Raw genomic sequence first — 20,561 nt, forward strand, 5'->3', positions numbered from 1 at the left:
GTAAATGTAATTTTCTTTACTGTATTGCAGGCTGTGGTTCCTTTTCTGGTTCGTTTCTGGATTTCTGCACTGCAGATATCAGTAAGTGGTTTAGACTCCTACAATGTGTACAATTTTATTGTATTTTAGTGTTGATATTCTAGGGGTTGGCCACTACTTGACATGTCCCTTTCATATGAAATAATTGTCATAGATGAGCTCTTTACTGAATACCTTGCTTTCCCAAATCCTTCTGTAACAGGAGCAGATCAGTGATTGGGTGCACTAGGGATGGAAAACCCCTTTAACACCTTTACGACCTGTGACATACCTATATGTCATAGGTTGCCTCCCCCTCCTTGATGCGGGCTCCAGCGCTGAGCCCACATGTGATTTGATCATGTGTCACGTGCCCCCAACAGCTGTGGGTGGAATTGCAATCTACCTGCCGCTGTTAATATCTTAAATGCCTCTGTCAATCTCTAACAGCGGCATTTAACATAGGCGCGTTGGAAGAACGGCACAAATCTCGTGCTTGTCATTCCACATCTGCTTTTTCTATGAAGCATGTCATAACATACATGGATCAGTAAAGTAAACTTTGCACACAACAAAATGCTGAAGTGAAATATTTAATTAGATCCACGTACAGTTGTTGGATTTAAACAAACATTTCGATCACTTAGACCTTCCTCAGTGAACCGACTGCACTATAAAGTATAGAAAGGAGAAGTTGCTCATGGTAATCACTGCCCCTGGAGGATAAAAAAGCATAGCTTATATAGAGAATAGGATCAGGGGTCAATTGAACCTTTTCCAGAACAAGTATGGGATATGGTGCAACGCGGTATACTGCACTTGTCATGTCCATATCAGTTTACTTTACTGACCTAGCACGGTTTGGGAACCTAGTTTTGCACCATCTAATAAACTGTTGTGCTTACGTTTTTTTCATCTGTGGCAAGCCTAGATGACACATTTCAGTTCTGCAATTGGTGTTGTGCTCTGTATTTTAGGTTTGCCTGTACGGAGAGAAGTGGAAGGTGGCAAAAGAGAACTAAAGTTCCCTGAAATAGCTGAAGCTCAGCAAGACATATTCAACAATAACCCACAGTGGAGCAGGAAGCAGCTTCCAGATCGATCGCGGGCAGCCAGGGACCGTGCAAATGAAAAACTAGTGGCGTTCATAGTGAATGCTAAAGAGGCCGAAAATCACCTTATAGACATCTTGGAAGGGAAGAAAAAGTCACAATGGCTAAAAAAGTTTCAGTCTTCAAAACGACACATAAACTGCCTAGACACCTATATTGAAGATGAAGAGCAGATAGAACTGATGACGAGCCACTTGCAGGCAATCTGTGTGAAAAAGAGCAGCAAAACGGAAAACCTAATGCATGGCGATCAGACCCGGTTTATCTTTGAAGTTTTGATCCCTGAGGTAAAATTTATTTCTATTCCAATAACATTTTATTATATAGATAGATAGATAGATAGATAGATAGATAGATAGATAGATAGATAGATAGATGAATAGATATCTATATAGATTTTTTTTTTTGAGTGTATGTATAGGTGTATGAAATCAATCAAAGAAAAAATGCTGAGCCGCACAGCTATGAGGCACAGAGCCGACCAAAGTCCATATGCAGTGCAAGGGAGAGCCTGACAACGGATCAGGGGTGCTCGCATGGAAAGAAGTGTTCGACAAAAATAGCAGAAAAAATGCAGTCCTAGAGTAGTATGAATCCTTTATTCAAGCATAAAAAACATCATCTTCACGGCTCGGGGATGCACCATTGACCCGTGGAAGCGCCATTGTTAGCGCGAAACGGCCGCCGTCTATCCCTGCACACCCTTGTTCCATCTACACACCCCACATGAAGATGATGTTTTTTATGCTTGAATAAAGGATTCATACCACTCTAGGACTGGTGAGTGCTGCCGCATTTTTTCTGCTGTGTATGTATCAATCCCTGCCCACTCCACATAGCCCCACCCACTCCGCATAGCCGCACTCACTCCACACGGCCCACGTTGTTAGCGCACACAGTTGGAGACACATTCACCTCGAAAGCCACCCTGCAAAACTCACCGGCTGCGAGCCATAATCAGGGCCGCCGCCTTCAGAGTATCCGTGTCTAAAATGGAGTTGTTCTTATGAGGCATTACATCAAGGGAAAGGGAGGGGCCTCATGGATTACACCGCTGTGCTCATGACAGGAAGTTGCTGTGCACGCGTGAGGTGAAAATGAGAGGAGTGAGGCGCTGCTGCAGTATGAGGCTGTGTATAGAGAAGAGTGAGGCGCTGCAGGCTGTGTATAAGGCCACATTCACACGTTCAGTATTTGGTCAGTATTTTACCACAGGAGTTAAAAGCCAAAACCACGAGTGGGAGAAAAATACAGAAGTAGTGATGTGTTTATAATATATTTTTCCTCTGGTTGTTTTTACTTCAAGTTTTAGCTTACAAATACTGAGGTAAAAATACTGACCAAATAACGTGTGAACGAGGTCTAAAGGAGAAAAGTCTGTAGTGTTGAATATATGATGTGAAATGTTTTTATGTGCAATATAATCATTATAATTTGTTATAACTAACCACAGTTAGTTACTATGCCCTGGCAACGCCGTCTCTTCAGCTAGTGGTAGGATAAAGCCTTCCCGTTAGTTGGGGTTCCCACTTCTAATTCTTAGCATCTGTGAGATTTACCTTTTTAAACACGAGGAGGGAACATAATTTTACATTGAGACACCTGTGAGATAAAGGCTCCTGATTTTCCAAATTTTACAGCGTAACTTCCATATGACAAGCGAATGTGAAAACTGAATGCATTTTTTCCATTATTCAAAACAATCAACATTAGAAAAACATTAACTAACTTGTGTGTATGCTTAAAAGGGTTATCCAGGATTTACAGATTTAGGCCTCATTCACTTGTCAGTATTTTGCATTAGTTTTTTCTATGCCAAAACCAGGAGTGTCTCAAAAACACAGAACACGTGTCAATCTTTCACTTATAGTTTTTCTCTGCAAGTTCCACTCCTGGTTTTGGCGTACAAATACTGATGCAAAAATACTGACATGTGAATGAGACCTTATCTTTTAACAAAAACAACAAATCCTTCTTTGCAACTCCTGTTGTCCCTGGTGTTTGTTTATTTTGCAACAGCAATTGCATACCTACAGCAGCCCATCAATGCCCTCCAGTAGGGTATTAGGATTGTTTTTGTGAGACCATATTCACAGATTCAGTATTTGCGCAGTATTTTCTCAGTATATGTAAGCTAAAGCCAGGAGTGGGTGATAGAAACACGTCACCACTTCTGTATTTATTATACTTTTTCCTCTGATTGTTCCTCTCCTGGTTTTGTCTTGCATATACTGATGTAAAATACTGACCAAATACTGAATGTGTTAATGTGACATCTGTATAAATGTCTGCCTTACCAGTTTCTGCTTCCTTTGATGGGCAGCTTTGTGCCTTTGTCGCAGGTCACGCAATAGTCCTGTGTGATTCTCTAGGACTTATGGCGCTGTCCTGGCCATTAGCTTGGTGGTTAACTTCTGTCTTTGGTTTATTGCTGTTAACCCTGGGCGGGGTTGCTTGCTATTAAAGTTCCTGAATTCTTGTTTTCCATTATCAATTTTAGTTCTTCTAGACCAGGCCAATACGTGTTGGCCTGCTTTAGTTCTGATAGTTTCCTGTTGTTAGATTATTATTATTATAATTATTATTATTATTATTATTATTATTTATTTATATAGCACCATTGATTCCATGGTGCTGTATATGAGAAGGGGTTACCTACAAATTACAGATATCACTTACAGTAAGCAAACTAACAATTACAGACTGATACAGAGGGGAGATCTCAAGATGTTTTCTGATCATTTACTTGCCTGATGTTTCTGCTGCAGACCATCTGGTTTTGACTCTTTGCGAGCCAGCTCTTCCAGCTAGTCTACCACATACACTGCCCCATGAACAGTATAGGTTGACCTTGCATTACACATTCAACATCCTGAAACATCCCAGGCCTCTACCATCGCAGAAGCACTGACTACCCCTGAAACTAAAGTGAATTTACCAGACCGTTTTTCTGGGGACCGAAATACATTTTTTACTTGTTGTACTTCAGACACCACCCAATATGGTCCTGTACTTACAGCCAGTGTGTGTGGGACTCATAATTTCCCTCCTTGCAGTGCCATCTCCCGGCTTGGCGCTTCAACTTATGCGCTGATGCTCCAGAACTCTCCTCAGTTGACTTGCTTTCTGATGCCCTTGGACTCCTGTGTGATGACTCTGACTTAGCAGTGTGTGCATCAAACAAATTAGAGTCCAATATAGGTGATGTACTGCTGAAGAAAACAGGATAGAATTTTAGTGCCGGGCCACATGCTCATAATGGAATGACCAGACTACTAGCTATTAGTTTCATACTGGAATTTGACTAAATCAAGAACGTTAGTACGATTCCCTCCTTCTGATTACCTTGACGCAGTCATGTCCCTGGCAATCAATCTTCATAAGCAGTTGCGTGAATGCAGACAGGAAAGCACCAGTGACTCTTCACCTCCACCCGAGACTCTGGTGCCAACTGCACTCATGGAGGAGCCCATGTATAACTCAAACCCATCAACAACAAGAGGTCAAAGTGAATAAAACTGGATCCACTTAAATACTGTAGAGCGTTTGGCAATCCGATAATTGCCTGCTCAAGACGATCACTGCCTGAAAAATGCCAGAGAATAAGTGGGTTTTGTGAGACATACAGGTATCACTCTTTTCAGTAGAACCTGTATGCCCATATTAACCCCTTAACCCCCCCCCCCCCCAGCCTATTTTCACCTTCCTGTACAAGCTAAATTTTACAATTCTGACCAGTGTAACTTTTTATGTGGTAGTAAGTCTGGAGCACTTCAATATATCCTAGTGATTCTGAGATTTTTTTTTTTCTTGACACATTGTAGTTTGCATTAGTGGTAAATTTAGTGGTTTTTCTTTGTGTTTATTTGTTAAAATATCAGAATTATAGCAAAAATTTTGAAACTCTTCAAATTTTCATAATTTAATTTTTATTATTTTAAAACAGGTAGTTATATCACACAAATAGTTAATAAATATAATTTACCACATGTCTACTTTACAACCGCATCATTTTTGAAACCTATTGTTTTTATTAGGAAGTTATAAGGGTTAAAAGTTGATCAGCAATTTCTTTTTCTTCCAAGAAAATTTACAAAACCCATTTTTTTTTTTCAGTGACCATATCACATTTGAAGTGACTTTGAGGGCCTATGTGATAGAAAATAACCAAAAGTGACACCAGTATAAAAACTGCACCCCTCAAAATGCTCAAAACATGCAACCCTTCAGGTGCTTCACAAGAATTAAACCTTTCGCGCCAGAGCCCATTTTCGCCTTCATGAGCAAGCCAATTTCTTCAGTTCTGAACAGTGTCATTTTATGAAGTAATAACTCATAATAACTGTAACGCTTCAACGTATTCCAGTGATTCTGAGATTGTTTTTCATGACGTATTGTAATTTATGATAGTGGTAAAATGTGTTCGATATAACTTGCGTTTATTTCTGAAAATATATCAGAAATTTGGCAAAAAATGTTGTCATTTTTATGCCCTTAACCCATAGAGTAACCACATTTTGCAGATTATGATGCAACCGTTAATAAGACACACCCCACGTTTTGGGGAGGAAAATAGGGAATTTTTTTTTAATAAAATGGTGTGTTATCTGCTTTTGCGGTAGCTTCCTTGGGGCACAGGGTGGTGGAGTGCAATCCCAGGTGGCAGGATCGCTGCTGGCGGAGGCAGGAGATGCTCCAGGCTGGTAGCGATGGGGTTTTCGGCTGCAGGAGTTGCCCAATGGCTGCTGGCCCCAGGCTGGAGCGACAAGATGTTAAGTGGTGCTGTGGCTCCGCGGACTTTTTGTGAAAGCCCGGAGCCCCGCACCTTCCACACTTTCTAATGACGTGGACCCTGGGAAAATGGCCACTGGAGGCGGCGGATGCGCAATTGTGATTTTGGGAGACTTCGGCGGCCATTTTCCCGGAGTACACCGTATGGAAAGTAAGGGGCTCCGAGCTTTCACAAAATGTTGGCGGAGGCCCTGCACCACCGAACACCTCGTCGTAGCAGCCTAGGGTCCGCAGCCATTGCCCAACTCCTGCTGCTGCCAAAAGTTTCAGGTAGCAGAGACCCTGCGACTCTACTCCAAAGCAACTGCAATTCAGATTATAAAACGCACCCCCCATTTTCCCCAAAAATAGGGGGGGGGGGGGGGGCATAAAGTGCGTCTTATCATCCGAAAAATACAGTATCTCACACAAAATAGTTCATAAATAACATTTACCACATGTCTTTTTACATCAGCACAATTTTTGAAACCTAAAAAAATTACCGTATTTTCCGGCGTATAAGACGACTTTTTAACCCCTGAAAATCTTCATAAAAGTCGGGGGTCGTCTTATACGCCGGGTATCGCCTTGTACGCCGGGTGTATATGGTGGGTGGGGGGGGGGGGGGGGGGAGTGGTCCTGATGACAACGAGAGGGCGTCTCACAGGAAAGTGAGTATCCCCCATTACCTCATCATAGCGCTGCAGCGTGGGGTCTCTGTGCTGGGAGCGGCGGCTGCTGTGCTGTGGGGCGGCGGCTCCTCTTCTGCAGTGTGGGGCCTCTGGTGCTGTGGGGCGGCGGCGGCGTATCTTCATGCAGTCGGGGCTCCTCCGGCATCTCCTTAAAGCTCGGAGGCCCCGCTGGCAGCTCCATCGGTACAATGCGGTGGCCTCCGGGAAAATGGCCGCTGCTCAGATTCAGATCTCGTGTCCTGAGATCTCGGGACGAGATCTGAATCTGAGCATGCGCCGCCCCCAGCGGCCATTTTCCCGGATGCCACCGCATCGCACCTATTGAGCTGCCTCCGGGAAAATGGCCGCTGCTCAGATTCAGATCTCGTCTCCCGAGATCTCGGGACGAGATCTGAATCTGAGCAGCGGCCATTTTCCCGGAGGCCACTGCATTGTACCGATGGAGCTGCCAGCGGGGCCTCCGGGCTTTCAGGAGATGCCGGAGGAGCCCCGACTGCATGAAGATACGCCGCCGCCCCACAGCACCAGAGGCCCCACACTGCAGAAGAGGAGCCGCCGCCCCACAGCACAGCAGCCGCCGCTCCCAGCACAGAGGCCCCACGCTGCAGCGCTACGATGAGGTAATGGGGGATACTCACTTTCCTGTGAGACGCCCCCTCGTCGTCATCAGGACCACTCCCCCCCCCCCCCAAAAAAAAAAAAAAAAAGGCACACATTCACCGGCCCTATAAGACGACATAGGGTGTATAAGAAGACCCCTGACTTTTAAGAAGATTTTATATTTTAACTGGTAAAGTTGGGGGGTCGTCTTATACGCCCAGTCGTCTTATACGCCGGAAAATACGGTAAGTTATAAATGTTAAAAGTTGACCAGCAATTTCTAATTTTTCCATAAAATTAACAAAACCATTTTTTTAGCAGACATCACATATTAAGTGACTTTGAGGGGTCTGTCACAGAAAATACCCCAAAGTGATACCATTCTAATAATTGAACCCCTCAAGGTGCTCAAGACCAGATTCAATAAGTTTATTAACCTTTCTAGTGCTTCACAGGAATTAATGGAATGTGGAAGGAAAAAATGAACATTTTTAACTTTTTCCCACAAACATGTTACTTTAGCCCCAAATTTTTAATTTTCACAAGAGTAACAGGAGAAGATGCACCATAAAATTTGTTGTGCAATTTTTTACGGAGTACACCGATACCCCATATTTGTTGGAAAACGAATGCTTGGGCGCACAGCAGGACTTGAAAGGGAATGAGCTCTATTTTGCCTGGAATAGGTTGCGGATACCATGTCACATTTGAAGAGCCCCTGTCATGCCAAAACAGCAGAAATCCCCACAAGTGATATCCAATTTTGTAAACCGCACTTCTCAAGGAATTTATCTAGGGGAGTAGTGAGTATTTTTAACCCTCAAACGATTCACAAACTTGTTTAACATTGGTCTGAGTAAATTAAATGTTAATGTTTTTTCCACTAAAAGGTTTCTTTGACCCCAAGTTTTCAATTTTCAAAAGCAGGAGAAAACAAACACTTGCAATTTGTTACTCATTTTCTCCCAAGTACATGAATACCCCATAAGTGGTCGAAAACTACTTTGAATCACAGTGCAAACCTCAGAAGGGAAGGAACCCGTATTACAACGGTGCAGATTTTTCTGCACTGGTTTGAGGGTGCCATGTCACATTAGCGGAGCCATGGGGTTTCAGAACAGCAGAACCCCCATAAGAGACCCCATTTTACAAACTACACATCTTAATGACTTCATCTAGAGGTGTAGTGATCATATTGACACTACAGGTGTGTCACACAGGATTTTATACCGTTGAGCAGTGAAGAAAAAAAAATTACATTTTTACCACAAAAAATTAGTTTTAGCCCCAGATTTTACATTTTCACATGGGTAAAATGGTGCTAAAATGTGTCACACAATTTCTGCTGAACGTGTCACTACCCCATATGTGGCTGTACAGTACTGCTTAGCCACACAGCGAGTCTCAGGAGGGAAGGAGCGCTATTTGACTTTTTGAGAACAAATGATTGTAGAATAGTTTGTAGACTCCATATATAGAGTCCCTAAGTGCCAGATGAGCAGAATCCCCCTTCAAGTGACCCCATTTTGGAAATTACACCCCTCAGGGGTTTCCTTTGAATCACGTCACTCGGAGAATTAGATGTAAACCCCTATATAAGTGCTCAGCGTAGAACAATAAATGTGATCCAAAATGTTACGTAAGGGGCGTGGCCTGGACCTGAATGGCTTAGGACGCAGGTTTAGTGAGCTCTAAGGGAAACCCTAACAACGCTACTACAACGCGAAAAGAAGATTTCTGTTATCCATCCTTTTTATTCTGAACATATTATTTAATGTCAGGATCATTTTGAGACAATTTTCAGCAAAATTGGACAATTCTCTCTCTCTCTCTCTCTCTCTCTCTCTCTCTCTCTCTCTCTCTCTGTGTCTCTCTCTCTCTCTCTCTCTCGTCACAATCCGTTGTTTTTTGAGAATGCAGGATCCTGCAAAAAAAATTATTTTCTCATAGACTTGTATTAGCGACGGATTGTGACGGATGGCCATCCGTTTCATCCGTTGTGCACTGGATCCTGCATAAAAAAAAATGGTCCGTCGGGCACAGAAAACGTTCAGAGGAACTTTTTTTCTGCACGTCAGAAAATCGGTCAGCGGCGCATCCTGCGCTGCCCGTCACTGGCTACAATGGAAGCCTATGGGCACAGGATGCGTCGCTGACTGTGGAAAGCAGGAATCCAGCGACGGGTCCCGCCTTTTCAAACTGAGCATGCGTGGAAGAATTTCCCATCATGACGACGTAGCGAGACCGCTACGTCGTCATCTCGCGAGACCGCAATGCATTCTTGGGACCGGAGCGTCGCTAAACGCCTCGCCTGGATCCGAGGACCGCGGAAGGTGAGTATATAACTATTTTTTATTTTAATTCTTTTTTTTTTTAACAGGGATATGGTGCCCACATTGCTATATACTAGTTGGGCTGTGTTATATACTGCGTGGGCTGTGTTATATACTGCGTGGGCTGTGTTATATACTGCGTCTTTGTGCTATATACTACATGGGCTGTGCAATATATTATGTGGCTGGGCAATATACTACGTGGCTGTGCTATATACTGCGTGAGCTGTGCTATATACTGCGTGAGCTGTGCTATATACTGCTTGAGCTGTGCTATATACTACTTGAGCTGTGCTATATACTACTTGAGCTGTGCTATATACTACTTGAGCTGTGCTATATACTACTTGAGCTGTGCTATATACATGGCTGGGCAATATACTACGTGGCTGTGCTATATACTACGTGGCTGTTATATACTACGTGGCTGTCTTATATACTGCGTGAGCTGTGCTATATACTACGTGGCTGTGTTATATACTACGTGGGCTGTGCTATATACTACGTAGCGGTTCAATATACATGGCTGGGCAATATACTACGTGGCTGTGTTATATTCTACGTGGCCTGTGTTATATACTACGTGGGCTGTGCTATATACTACGTGGGCTGTGCTATATACTGCGTGGGCTGTGTTATATGCCGCGTGGGCTGTGCTATATGCCGCGTGGGCTGTGCTATATGCCGCGTGGGCTGTGCTATATGCCGCGTGGGCTGTGCTATATGCCGCGTGGGCTGTGCTATATGCCGCGTGGGCTGTGCTATATGCCGCGTGGGCTGTGCTATATGCCGCGTGGGCTGTGCTATATGCTACTTGGATGTGGTATATTTCTCTGCTGTATCTGTGTATCATGAAGCGTGGTATGTGTTAAAGAGGGGGGCCCACTGAGACTTTCGCCCGGAGCCCTCAAAAACCTGGAGCCGGCCCTGGCTTCACTGATTGGTCACGCCCGGCCGGCCGTGAACAATCAGCGACCGGCGCAGTCCGGCCGCGAATTGGCGCTGAATTTGAACCACGCTTCGCTATTTGGTCGTGCCCGGCCGGCCGAATCCTGTGTATAAATTGCATTCTTCTGAAAACTTCATAAATAGACTACATACATATTCTAGAATACCCAATGCGTTAGAATCGGGCCACCATCTAGTCACACATAACAACAAAATCCTTATTCACCCCCAAGATATAGTTGATAAGTTTGCTGAGTTCTATAGCAACTTACCGTATATACTCGAGTATAAGCCGAGATTTTCAGCCCAAATTTTGGGGCTGAAAGTGCCCCCTCGGCTTATACTCGAGTCACGGTCGGCGGGTGAGGGGGAGAGGGCGCTGAGGCATACTTACCTGCTTCCGGGGCTCCTGGCGCTCCCCCTGCCCGTCCCACGGTCTTCGGTGCCGCAGCTCTTTCCCTGTACAGCGGTCACATGGGACCGCTCATTAGAGAAATGAATAGGCAGCTCCACCTCCCATAGGGGCGGAGCCGCATAATTCATTTCTCTAATCAGCGGTGCCGGTGACCGCTGACAGAGGAAGAGGCTGCGGCACTGAAGACCAGCTGTCCGGGGGAAGGAGCGGGATGCCGGGAGCAGGTAAGTATTACATATTTAACTTCCCTCGTTCCACACGCCGGGCGCCGCTCTGTCTTCCCGTCCTCTTGTTCTGACTGTTCAGGTCAGAGGGCGCGATGACTCATACAGTGTGCGCGCCGCCCTCTGCCTGAACAGTCAGTGCGGAGAGACGCCGGGACCGGACGCTGGGGAGCTGCAAGCAAGAGAGGTGAGTATGTGTTTTGTTTTTTTTATTGCAGCAGCAGCAGCAATGGCACAGATTTATGTGGAGTATCTATGGGGCAACGGTGCAGAGCACTATATATAAGGCACAGCTTTATGTGGAGCATCTATGGAGCAACGGTGCAGAGCACTATATATAAGGCACAGCTTTATGTGGAGCATCTATGGGGCAACGGTGCAGAGCACTATATATAAGGCACAGCTTTATGTGGAGCATCTATGGGGCAACGGTGCAGAGCACTATATATAAGGCACAGCTTTATGTGGAGCATCTATGGGGCAACGGTGCAGAGCACTATATATAAGGCACAGCTTTATGTGGAGCATCTATGGGGCCATAATCAAAGGTCAAAGGTGCAGAGCATTATATATGGCACAGCTATCTATGGGGCCATAATCAAAGGTGCAGAGCATTATATATGGCACAGCTATCTATGGGGCCATAATCAAAGGTGCAGAGGTAATATATAGCACAGCTATCTATGGGGCCATAATCAAAGGTGCAGAGCATTGTATATGGCACAGCTTTCTACGGAGCATCTATGGGGCCATAATGAACTGTGCAGAGCATTATATATGGCACAGCTTTATGTGGAGCATCTATGGGGCCATAATGAACGGTATGGAGCATCTATTTTTAATTTTGAAATTCACCGGTAGCTGCTGCATTTTCCACCCTAGGCTTATACTCGAGTCAATAAGTTTTCCCAGTTTTTTGTGGCAAAATTAGGGGGGTCGGCTTATACTCGGGTCGGCTTATACTCGAGTATATACGGTATATAATATTAATAAAAACAACCCAGATCTCCAACCCCCCACCAAAAAAAAAGATATTGATTCTTTCCTAGCTTCTGTCAACCTCCCAAAAATTCTACAGAAGACTTGGAATTCCTTTCAGTACCATTTAACATTGAAGAAATCTCAGATACTATAAAACATTTAAAATCGTTTAAAGCTCCTGGCCCTATTATAAATCTTTTGGACACCTCCTAGCCCCTCACCTTACTAAAGTCTTTAACTATACTTCCGAATTAGGTTCATTCTCAGAAGAAAATTTAGAGGCCACGATAATCGTCATTCCTAAACCAAAATCTGACACTAGTCTAGTCCCCAATTATAGACCAATTTCACTAATAAATTGCGATATAAAAATGTATTCCAAAATTCTGGCCAGTAGATTGAATTTGATTCTACCAAAAATAATTTTAATGATCAAATTGGTTTCGTAAGTGGTAGACAATCTATCGAAGGTACCAGAAGAGTCACTGATTTAATTAAATGGATAAATAAAAAAAAATTATGTTCTGTTATAGCCTCCCTTCATGCCGAAAAGGCGTTTGACGGTGTCAGATTCTTATGCAAGTAATTTGTAATCGGCAAAAAGATTAGTATCCCCAGATATTTCAATTGGTCTGCTATCTTAAGTCTACCCCCTTCGACTTAATTGGAAATACTTAAAAGCAACTCTTCAAAAATTTGGTTTAAATATCCCATGTATTTCAACAATTATGGCTTTATACTCTAATCCGAAAGCAAAGGTTTATGCTAACAACTACCATATTTTACAGACTATAAGACGCACCGGACTATAAGACGCACCCTGGTTTTAGAGGTGGAAAATAGGGAAAAAAATATTTGAAGCAAAAAAATATGGTAAAATATTTAATGACATAAATAACATACTATTATATGTGGTGTTATTATATATAATAGTATGTTGTTATGTTGGAAGCTGCGGGACAAGTGTGGTGTCTGTGAAGTACTATATGAAGACGCTGGAGGGTGAGTATAAGAATGGGGGCACAGGGATTATATTGAAAGCACCAGTCCAGCACTGCAAAATAACACTGGAGTGCTGCTTTAAAATCCCATGGGAGAACTATAACTCCCAGCATGTCCTGCAGATCCTATGGCATGCTGGGAGTTATAGTTCACCAAAGGAGTGGCAGAGTGCTTTATTGTGTGTTGTAAAGACTAACCTCTTAATTGTGGCAGCCAGCCACACTGTGGTGAGGTAAAAGCATCCCATGACTGCACACACAGAGCCCTCCCTTTTGTTGCCTCTCCACAGCACAGGTTATAAGAGGAAGCTTGCAGATTCTAGTGGGGAGTCTGAAGGACCTATGATGACATCAGCAGAGGGAGGGCTCTGTGCTGTCATGTGATGCTCAAGCCCGCCCACTTCATGACATCACACAGGTCCTTATGCCCAGCACTCAGCGTCCTGCCCAGGCAGGTATGCGGCGCTCTTATCCCCTCTGGCCCCCTGCTGCTTCCCCTTCCTCCACTGAACACAGATCTCCCCAGCTGCTGCAGAAATCCAGCGCTGGGGAAACCATGTGTGTTCGCTGCTTAAGTGGAGTATTCATTTGCTGCTCACTGCTCAGGCTGACAGGTGGGCGGGGAAGCGGCTAATGAATATTCACTGTACTTAATCATTGGGACCATGTGGTTTCCCCAGCACTGATTCCGGGCAGCGGGGACATTTTTCTGCCTCTTGAAAGTGGGATCCCAGTGCGATCCCACTAGCTGCTGCCCCCCTCCACACATGTTACATCCCTACCATAAGACGCACCCACACTTTCCTCCCAAATTTGGAGGAAAAAAAGTGCGTCTTATGGTCGGAAAAATACGGTACCTTTCACATCCATTTAACATCAAAAACAGGACTAGACAAGGATGCCCTTTATCCCCTTTCTTATTTGTACTAGCCTTAGAACCCCTCGCTCAACAAATCAGAAAGGATTATTCCATCTCTGGCATTAAACCACCCACAAGAGAATATAAAATTGGACTATATGCTGATGACATTATCCTGTCCTTAACTAACCCAATTAAATCGATTCCAAGAACTCAGCAACTTCTCGACAATTTTGCCCGCATATCCTTTTTTAAAATAATCCAATCTAAATCTAAAATTCTTCAGTTTAACATGGGAAAACTCTCATTTACGGTAGATAATTTTAAAAAAATTGCTTCATGGTGTTGGGTAGAGAAAGATTTGACTTATTTGGGCCTAAATATTACTAAAAGTATTGATTCATTGTGTTATAACAATATAAAAACTCTTACAAATTCCATTTCCAAAGAACTAAATTTTTATGATGAAAAAGATCTGACCTGGTGGGGGAGAATTATGATTGTTAAATCAATTATACTACCAAAGATACTTTATGTATTTAGATCTCTTCCCATAACCATATCCATAACTCATCTAATATTCAATCCTTTTAAATTCCTTCATTTGGAAGAAAAAAAGGGCTAGAATAGCCACAAATATCATACATAAAAATAAAAGACACGGTGGTGCCAGTCTTCCAAATATTATTGCATACTATAATACTAATTTAATAATTCAAAGTGTATACTGGTGTCCGGAATCGTATACTCCTTCCTGGTCTGATATAGATACTTCATGTAATGGAGGAAAACCACTTTATTTTCTAATACTAAATCATTTATCAAACTCTACAAAAGATACTGCTAGTTACCCCTTTTTTAAGGCTCCAATAGAGGCATGGAAAAAACTTTCAAAAATAAAAAAAGATATAAATTAAAGTTAAATGATAAAAAAAATTCCCCTTTCTTTAATCTGGTTATCATTAAATGTAACTCCAGAACCATTATGGGCAGAATTAAAAATCAAAAACTACAGGACATTAGCAATGGATCAATCTGTTACTCGTTTGACTACTTCAAAAATAAGTTTAAAGTGCCTTCCTCAGCCTTCATAAAATACTTGATTCTTAGAGATCAAATCAGAGATTTTCTTAGTAAAAATCCGACATTCACAGAAGCCTCCATTAATCTTTTAACAATATCGGATAAAATATTTTCTGGAGCTTCAAATATATTTATAATTGGCTAAACAACGATAATGAATTCTTAGAAATTCCATATATGAAAAAGTGGGAATCTGCTCTTCATATCTCAATAGAAAAAGAAAAATGGAAAAAGCATTAGATTTAACCTACTCGTCTACTACCTCGTTTTCGTCACAAGAAACTTATTACAAAACAATTACAAGATGGTATTACATGCCATCAAGATTGGCCTTGATAAATTCCAAATCCTCATCTTTTTGTGGTTGTGGTCATTATGGAAACCTAATCCATATTTTCTGGAGTTGTCCTAAAATCAGACCTCTTTGGAAAAGAATCTCTTTCCTTATTAACCAAATTTTAAAAACAAATGATTTTAACCTCAGTCCTCAATTGGCTGTTTTATCCCTTCATACAGAACAAATTGCCTCCTCTCGGAGACAAATCATAATCCACTTACTATTGGTTACAAAAAATGTTATCGCATTTAAATGGAAAGGCCCTGACATCCCTTCTTTGAGGAATATACAGTTAGGTCCATATATATTTGGACAGAGACAACATTTTTCTAATTTTGGTTATAGACATTACCACAATGAATTTTAAACAAAACAATTCAGATGCAGTTGAATTTCATACTTTCAGCTTTCATTTGAGGGTATCCACATTAAAATTGGATGAAGGGTTTAGGAGTTTCAGCTCCTCAACATGTGCCACCCTTTTTTTAAAGGGACCAAAAGTAATTGGACAATTGACTCCAAGGCTATTTCATGGACCGGTTTGGGCAATCCCTTCGTTATGTCATTCTCAATTAAGCAGATAAAAGGCCTGGAGTTGATTTGAGGTGTGGTGCTTGCATTTGGAAGGTTTTGCTTTAAAGTAAACATGTGGTCAAAGGAGCTCTCCATGCAGGTGAAACAAGCCATTCTTAAGCTGCGAAAACAGAAAAAACCCGTCCGAGAAATTGCTACAATATTAGGAGTGGCAAAAAATCTACAGTTTGGTACATCCTGAGAAAGAAAGAAAAAGTACTGGTGAGCTCATCAATGCAAAAAGACCTGGGTGCCCACAGAAGACAACAGTTGTGGATGATCGCAGAATGATCTCCATGGTAAAGAGAAACCCCTTCAAAACAGCCAACCAAGTGAACAACACTCCAGGAGGTAGGCGTATCAATATCCAAATCTACCATAAAGAGAAGACTGCATGAAAGTAAATACAGAGGGTTCACTGCACGGTGCAAGCCACTCATAAGCATCAAGAATAAAAAGGCTAGACTGGACTTTGCTAAAAAACATCTAATAAAGCCATCACAGTTCTGGAATAACATTCTTTGGACAGATGAAACCACGATCAACCTCTACCAGAATGATGAAAAGAGAAAAGTATGGCGAAGGCGTGGTACAGCTTATCCAAAGCATACCACATCATCTGTAAAACACAGCGGAGGCAGTGTGATGGCTTGGGCATGCATGGCTGCCAGTGGCACTGGGTCACTAGTGTTTATAGATGATGTGACACAGGACAGAAGCAGCCGAATGAATTCTGAGGTATTCAGAGCCATACTGTCTGCCCAGATCCAGCCAAATGCATCCAAACTGATTTGTCGTCGTTTCATACTACAGATGGACAATGACCCAAAACCTAGAGCCAAAGCAACCCAGGAGTTTATTAAAGCAAAGAAGTGGAATATTCTTGAATGGCCAAGTCAGTCACCGGATTTCAACCCAACTGAGCATGCATTTCACTTGTTAAAGACTAAACTTCAGACAGAAAGGCCCACAATCAAACAGCAACTGAAAACCACCGCAGTGAAGGCCTGGCAGAGCATCAAAAAGGAGGAATCACAGCGTCTGGTGATGTCTATGAGTTCAGGACTTCAAGCAGTCATTGCCAACAAAGGGTTTTCAACCAAGTACTAAAAATGAACATTTTATTTAAAATTATTGAATCTGTTTAATTACTTTTGGTCCCTTTAAAAACAGGGTGGCACATGTTAAGGAGCTGAAACTCCTAAACCCTTCATCCAATTTTAATGTGGATACCCTCAAATGAAAGCTGAAAGTCTCTGTCCAAATATATATGGACCTAACTGTAATTGATCAAATGAAATTACATAAGTCATTTGAATATAAACTAGCACAGCTTAATTCCTGTTCTGATATTTTTTTTAAAAAATGGCATAGATGGTCAGAATTATTCCCTTAAATGTTTTTACAATTATTTTTATTGGTAATTTTTTGAAAAGTTACTTAATGGTTGGAAATTTTCAGATTTATAGTAATATAACACTTCCTCTATTTTTCAGATTTAAAGTAATATAAAGCTTCCTCTATTTTTCATATTTAAAGTAATATAAAGCTTCCTCTATTTCTTTTTTCCCCTAACCCCTCCTCCTCTTTTGTTTTTTCCCTTCCTAATTAATTATTTTCTAATTTTCCCTGTATGTTATAATGAAAATGTTAGTAAAACTCTTTGAAAAACAAAATGTTATGTAATATATTCCCAATAAAAGCTTCAACTCAATCTACAAAAAAAGCCCCCACTCAGGTCTGTCATCTGTTAATGGAAATATATGGGGCTTCCACGTTACTAGTAGTACAAAGACTCTGGAAAAACGCTATAGCTACTCTCCCCCCATAAGAAATCCAATGATTTCTGCGCTCCCAAATCCAAATGGCCCCCTCCGTTCTGAGTCCCACAGTGTGCCTAAACCACATGTATGGCATTTCTGTAGCAATGAGGGCTAATTTACGATAATTCACGGGTGCATATCTCGAGAAACACGAGCTGGGCACAATGTACTGGTCACTGTAACGTACTGGTCACTCCAATGGCAGTTTGCAATCTTCACTCAGCAGCGTCCACTGCTGCTTGTTTCTGGAAAACACCCATGGAGTCAGTCGTCACTACACTTGTAGATAAATTCCCAGAGAGATCCACTCACTATAATGAGGCAGCAGAGTTACTCTGGACTCTGTCTCATCTGTCCTCTTTATTGGGAATCTTCCATCGGGGGTTCCATTTGAATCACATATTTCAGAGATTTACACAGAAACCCTGGTGTAAGTGCTCAGTGTAGAGTGCAGGATAAATGTGAGCTGAGACTTACTGTAATGTTTGGGAGTCAGAATGAACAAATAAACAGCAGGTGAAGAATTGGTTTTATTATTTTACACCGTTCCTCGCTCACTAAAAGTGATTAGCTGGTGCGATTAGTGATACCAGATTTATATTGGGTTTTTATGTTTGGCTTCTGTCACACTATAAAACACTTTGATTTTTGTACAAAAAAAAAATTGTTTTGCATCCCTATATTTTGAGAGCTATCATTTTTTCCATATTTCTGCTGACAGTCCTGTGAGGGTTTATTTTTTGCGGAACAAGTTGACATTTTTATTGGTGCCATTTTCGTGCACATGACATTTTTTGATCGCTTTCTAATCAGATTTTTGGGAGTCAAAATGAACAAAAACCAGCAATTCAGAAATTGTATTGATGCTTTTACACAATAAAAACTATTTTATTGAAATAATTTTTTTTGCATCCCATTATTCTGAGAGCTATAACTTTTTATTTTTCCACTGATTGAGCTGTATAGCTGCTTGGTTTTTGCGGGACAAGATGACGTTTCCATTGGTACCATTTTTTTAATTTCCAGTTAACTTTATTCCACTTCTTTTGTTCAGCGGTATGATGAAAACGCAAAGAATTTTGCTTTTTTTTGCGCTATGCAAAAAAGGCATTAACTAGTTTGACAGTTTTATAGGTTGGGTCGCTCCGGACATGGCGATACCAAATTTGTGAACTTTTTTTTTTTTCTTAAATACACAAATTTTTTGCTTTTAATATTTTCTTATTTTTATTTGATTTTTTTTTTTTATATAGTTTTAAAACTTTTTATTTTTATTTTTTGGTTTTTCTCTGTACGGGACTTCAATTTTTATTTTTTCTGATCACTGGTCTCATGCATTGCAATACACATGAAATCTAACAGGCCACCATAGCTGGCAAACCTGAAGTTCATCATGTATTAATTTGACTGTGGCTGTGGGGTTAGTAATGGGGGGGCATCTTAGACACCTCTCCATTAATAAAACCTGGGCTTGATGTCACCTGACAAAACAAAGGTAACATCAACCCCAATACTATCACCCCCTTGCCACCGCACCAGGGCAAGTGGGAAGAGTGAGGCTAAGTGCCAGATTTCGCATATCTTATGGATGCGCCATCTCTGGGGCGGCTGAGAGCTGATGTTTTTATTCCGGGACGGGGACAATAACCATTGCTCTTTCCCAGGGTATTAATAGAAGCCTGCAGCTGTCTACCTAGCCTTTGCTCATTATTAATTATATGGGAACGTTCCATTTTTTTTTTGGGGGGGGAGGGATCCCCCATATTAATAACCAGTAAAGGCGAAGTATAGAGCTGTGATCTTATATTAATAGCCTGGGAAGCTTTAGCACTTCCCAGGCTATAAACATCTGCCCCCAAGCTGTCTGCTTTCTCTCTGCTGGTTAATATAATGTCGGGGGATCCCATGCCATTTTTTTAAGAACATAATTTATGTAATAAAATACATGTATAGTAAGCTACACAAACACTATACTAATTATATATGTCACTGACATTTTTATATCTATCTATTCTATGTGTAAATATCTATTTTATCGTGTCAGGTGATTTTACTGTACGCGGCAGATTAAATGTTGGGTTTTCAGGGACATGAGTGTGTAAAAAAAATAAAATAAAATAAAATCAGACAGCACTCGCATTGAGTGCTGTGCGATTTTTTTTATTTTTTTTTTCCCCCCCCTCACACCCATTGACTTGCATTGGCAACTCTCGCCTGTGATACGAGGACAATCAGCATGCTGCAATTTTTTTTCTTAGCCCGATCTTAACTGAGGAAAAAAATCTTAAATGGGCAGGGACTCATAAGTTAACCTGCTTTTTGTAAGCTGCTTAAAATTTGCATAAAAAAACGAAACGTGTGAACATAGCCTTAACCCCTTCCTGAAATTTGCAGTATACATACAGTGGGGCAAAAAAGTATTTAGTCATTCAGCAATAGTGCAAGTTCCACCACTTAAAAAGATGAGAGGCGTCTGTAATTTACATCATAGGTAGACCTCAACTATGGGAGACAAACTGAGAAAAAAAAATCCAGAAAATCACATTGTCTGTTTTTTTATCATTTTATTTGCATATTATGGTGGAAAATAAGTATTTGGTCAGAAACAAAATTTCATCTCAATACTTTGTAATATATCTTTTGTTGGCAATGACAGAGGTCAAACGTTTTCTGTAAGTCTTCACAAGGTTGCCACACACTGTTGTTGGTATGTTGGCCCATTCCTCCATGCAGATCTCCTCTAAAGCAGTGATGTTTTTGGCTTTTCGCTTGGCAACACGGACTTTCAACTC

At 41.6% G+C, this 20,561-nt stretch overlaps 1 protein-coding gene across 11 annotated transcripts in view; it reads left to right on the plus strand.

Moving 5' to 3' along the window:
- The window catches only part of PWWP3A (PWWP domain containing 3A, DNA repair factor), a 159,886-nt gene that overhangs the window by 132,609 nt on the left and 6,716 nt on the right, over positions 1 to 20,561 (plus strand). For all 11 annotated transcript variants that reach the window (XM_077271036.1, XM_077270985.1, XM_077271073.1 and 8 more), the window contains 2 exons: positions 31 to 81; positions 996 to 1,417. In XM_077271036.1, the coding sequence (XP_077127151.1) occupies positions 31 to 81; positions 996 to 1,417 (473 nt within the window). The remainder of the gene's footprint in view (positions 1 to 30; positions 82 to 995; positions 1,418 to 20,561) is intronic.

Source organism: Ranitomeya variabilis, chromosome 1 (assembly GCF_051348905.1).
Source record: "Ranitomeya variabilis isolate aRanVar5 chromosome 1, aRanVar5.hap1, whole genome shotgun sequence".
NCBI lineage: Eukaryota > Metazoa > Chordata > Amphibia > Anura > Dendrobatidae > Ranitomeya > Ranitomeya variabilis.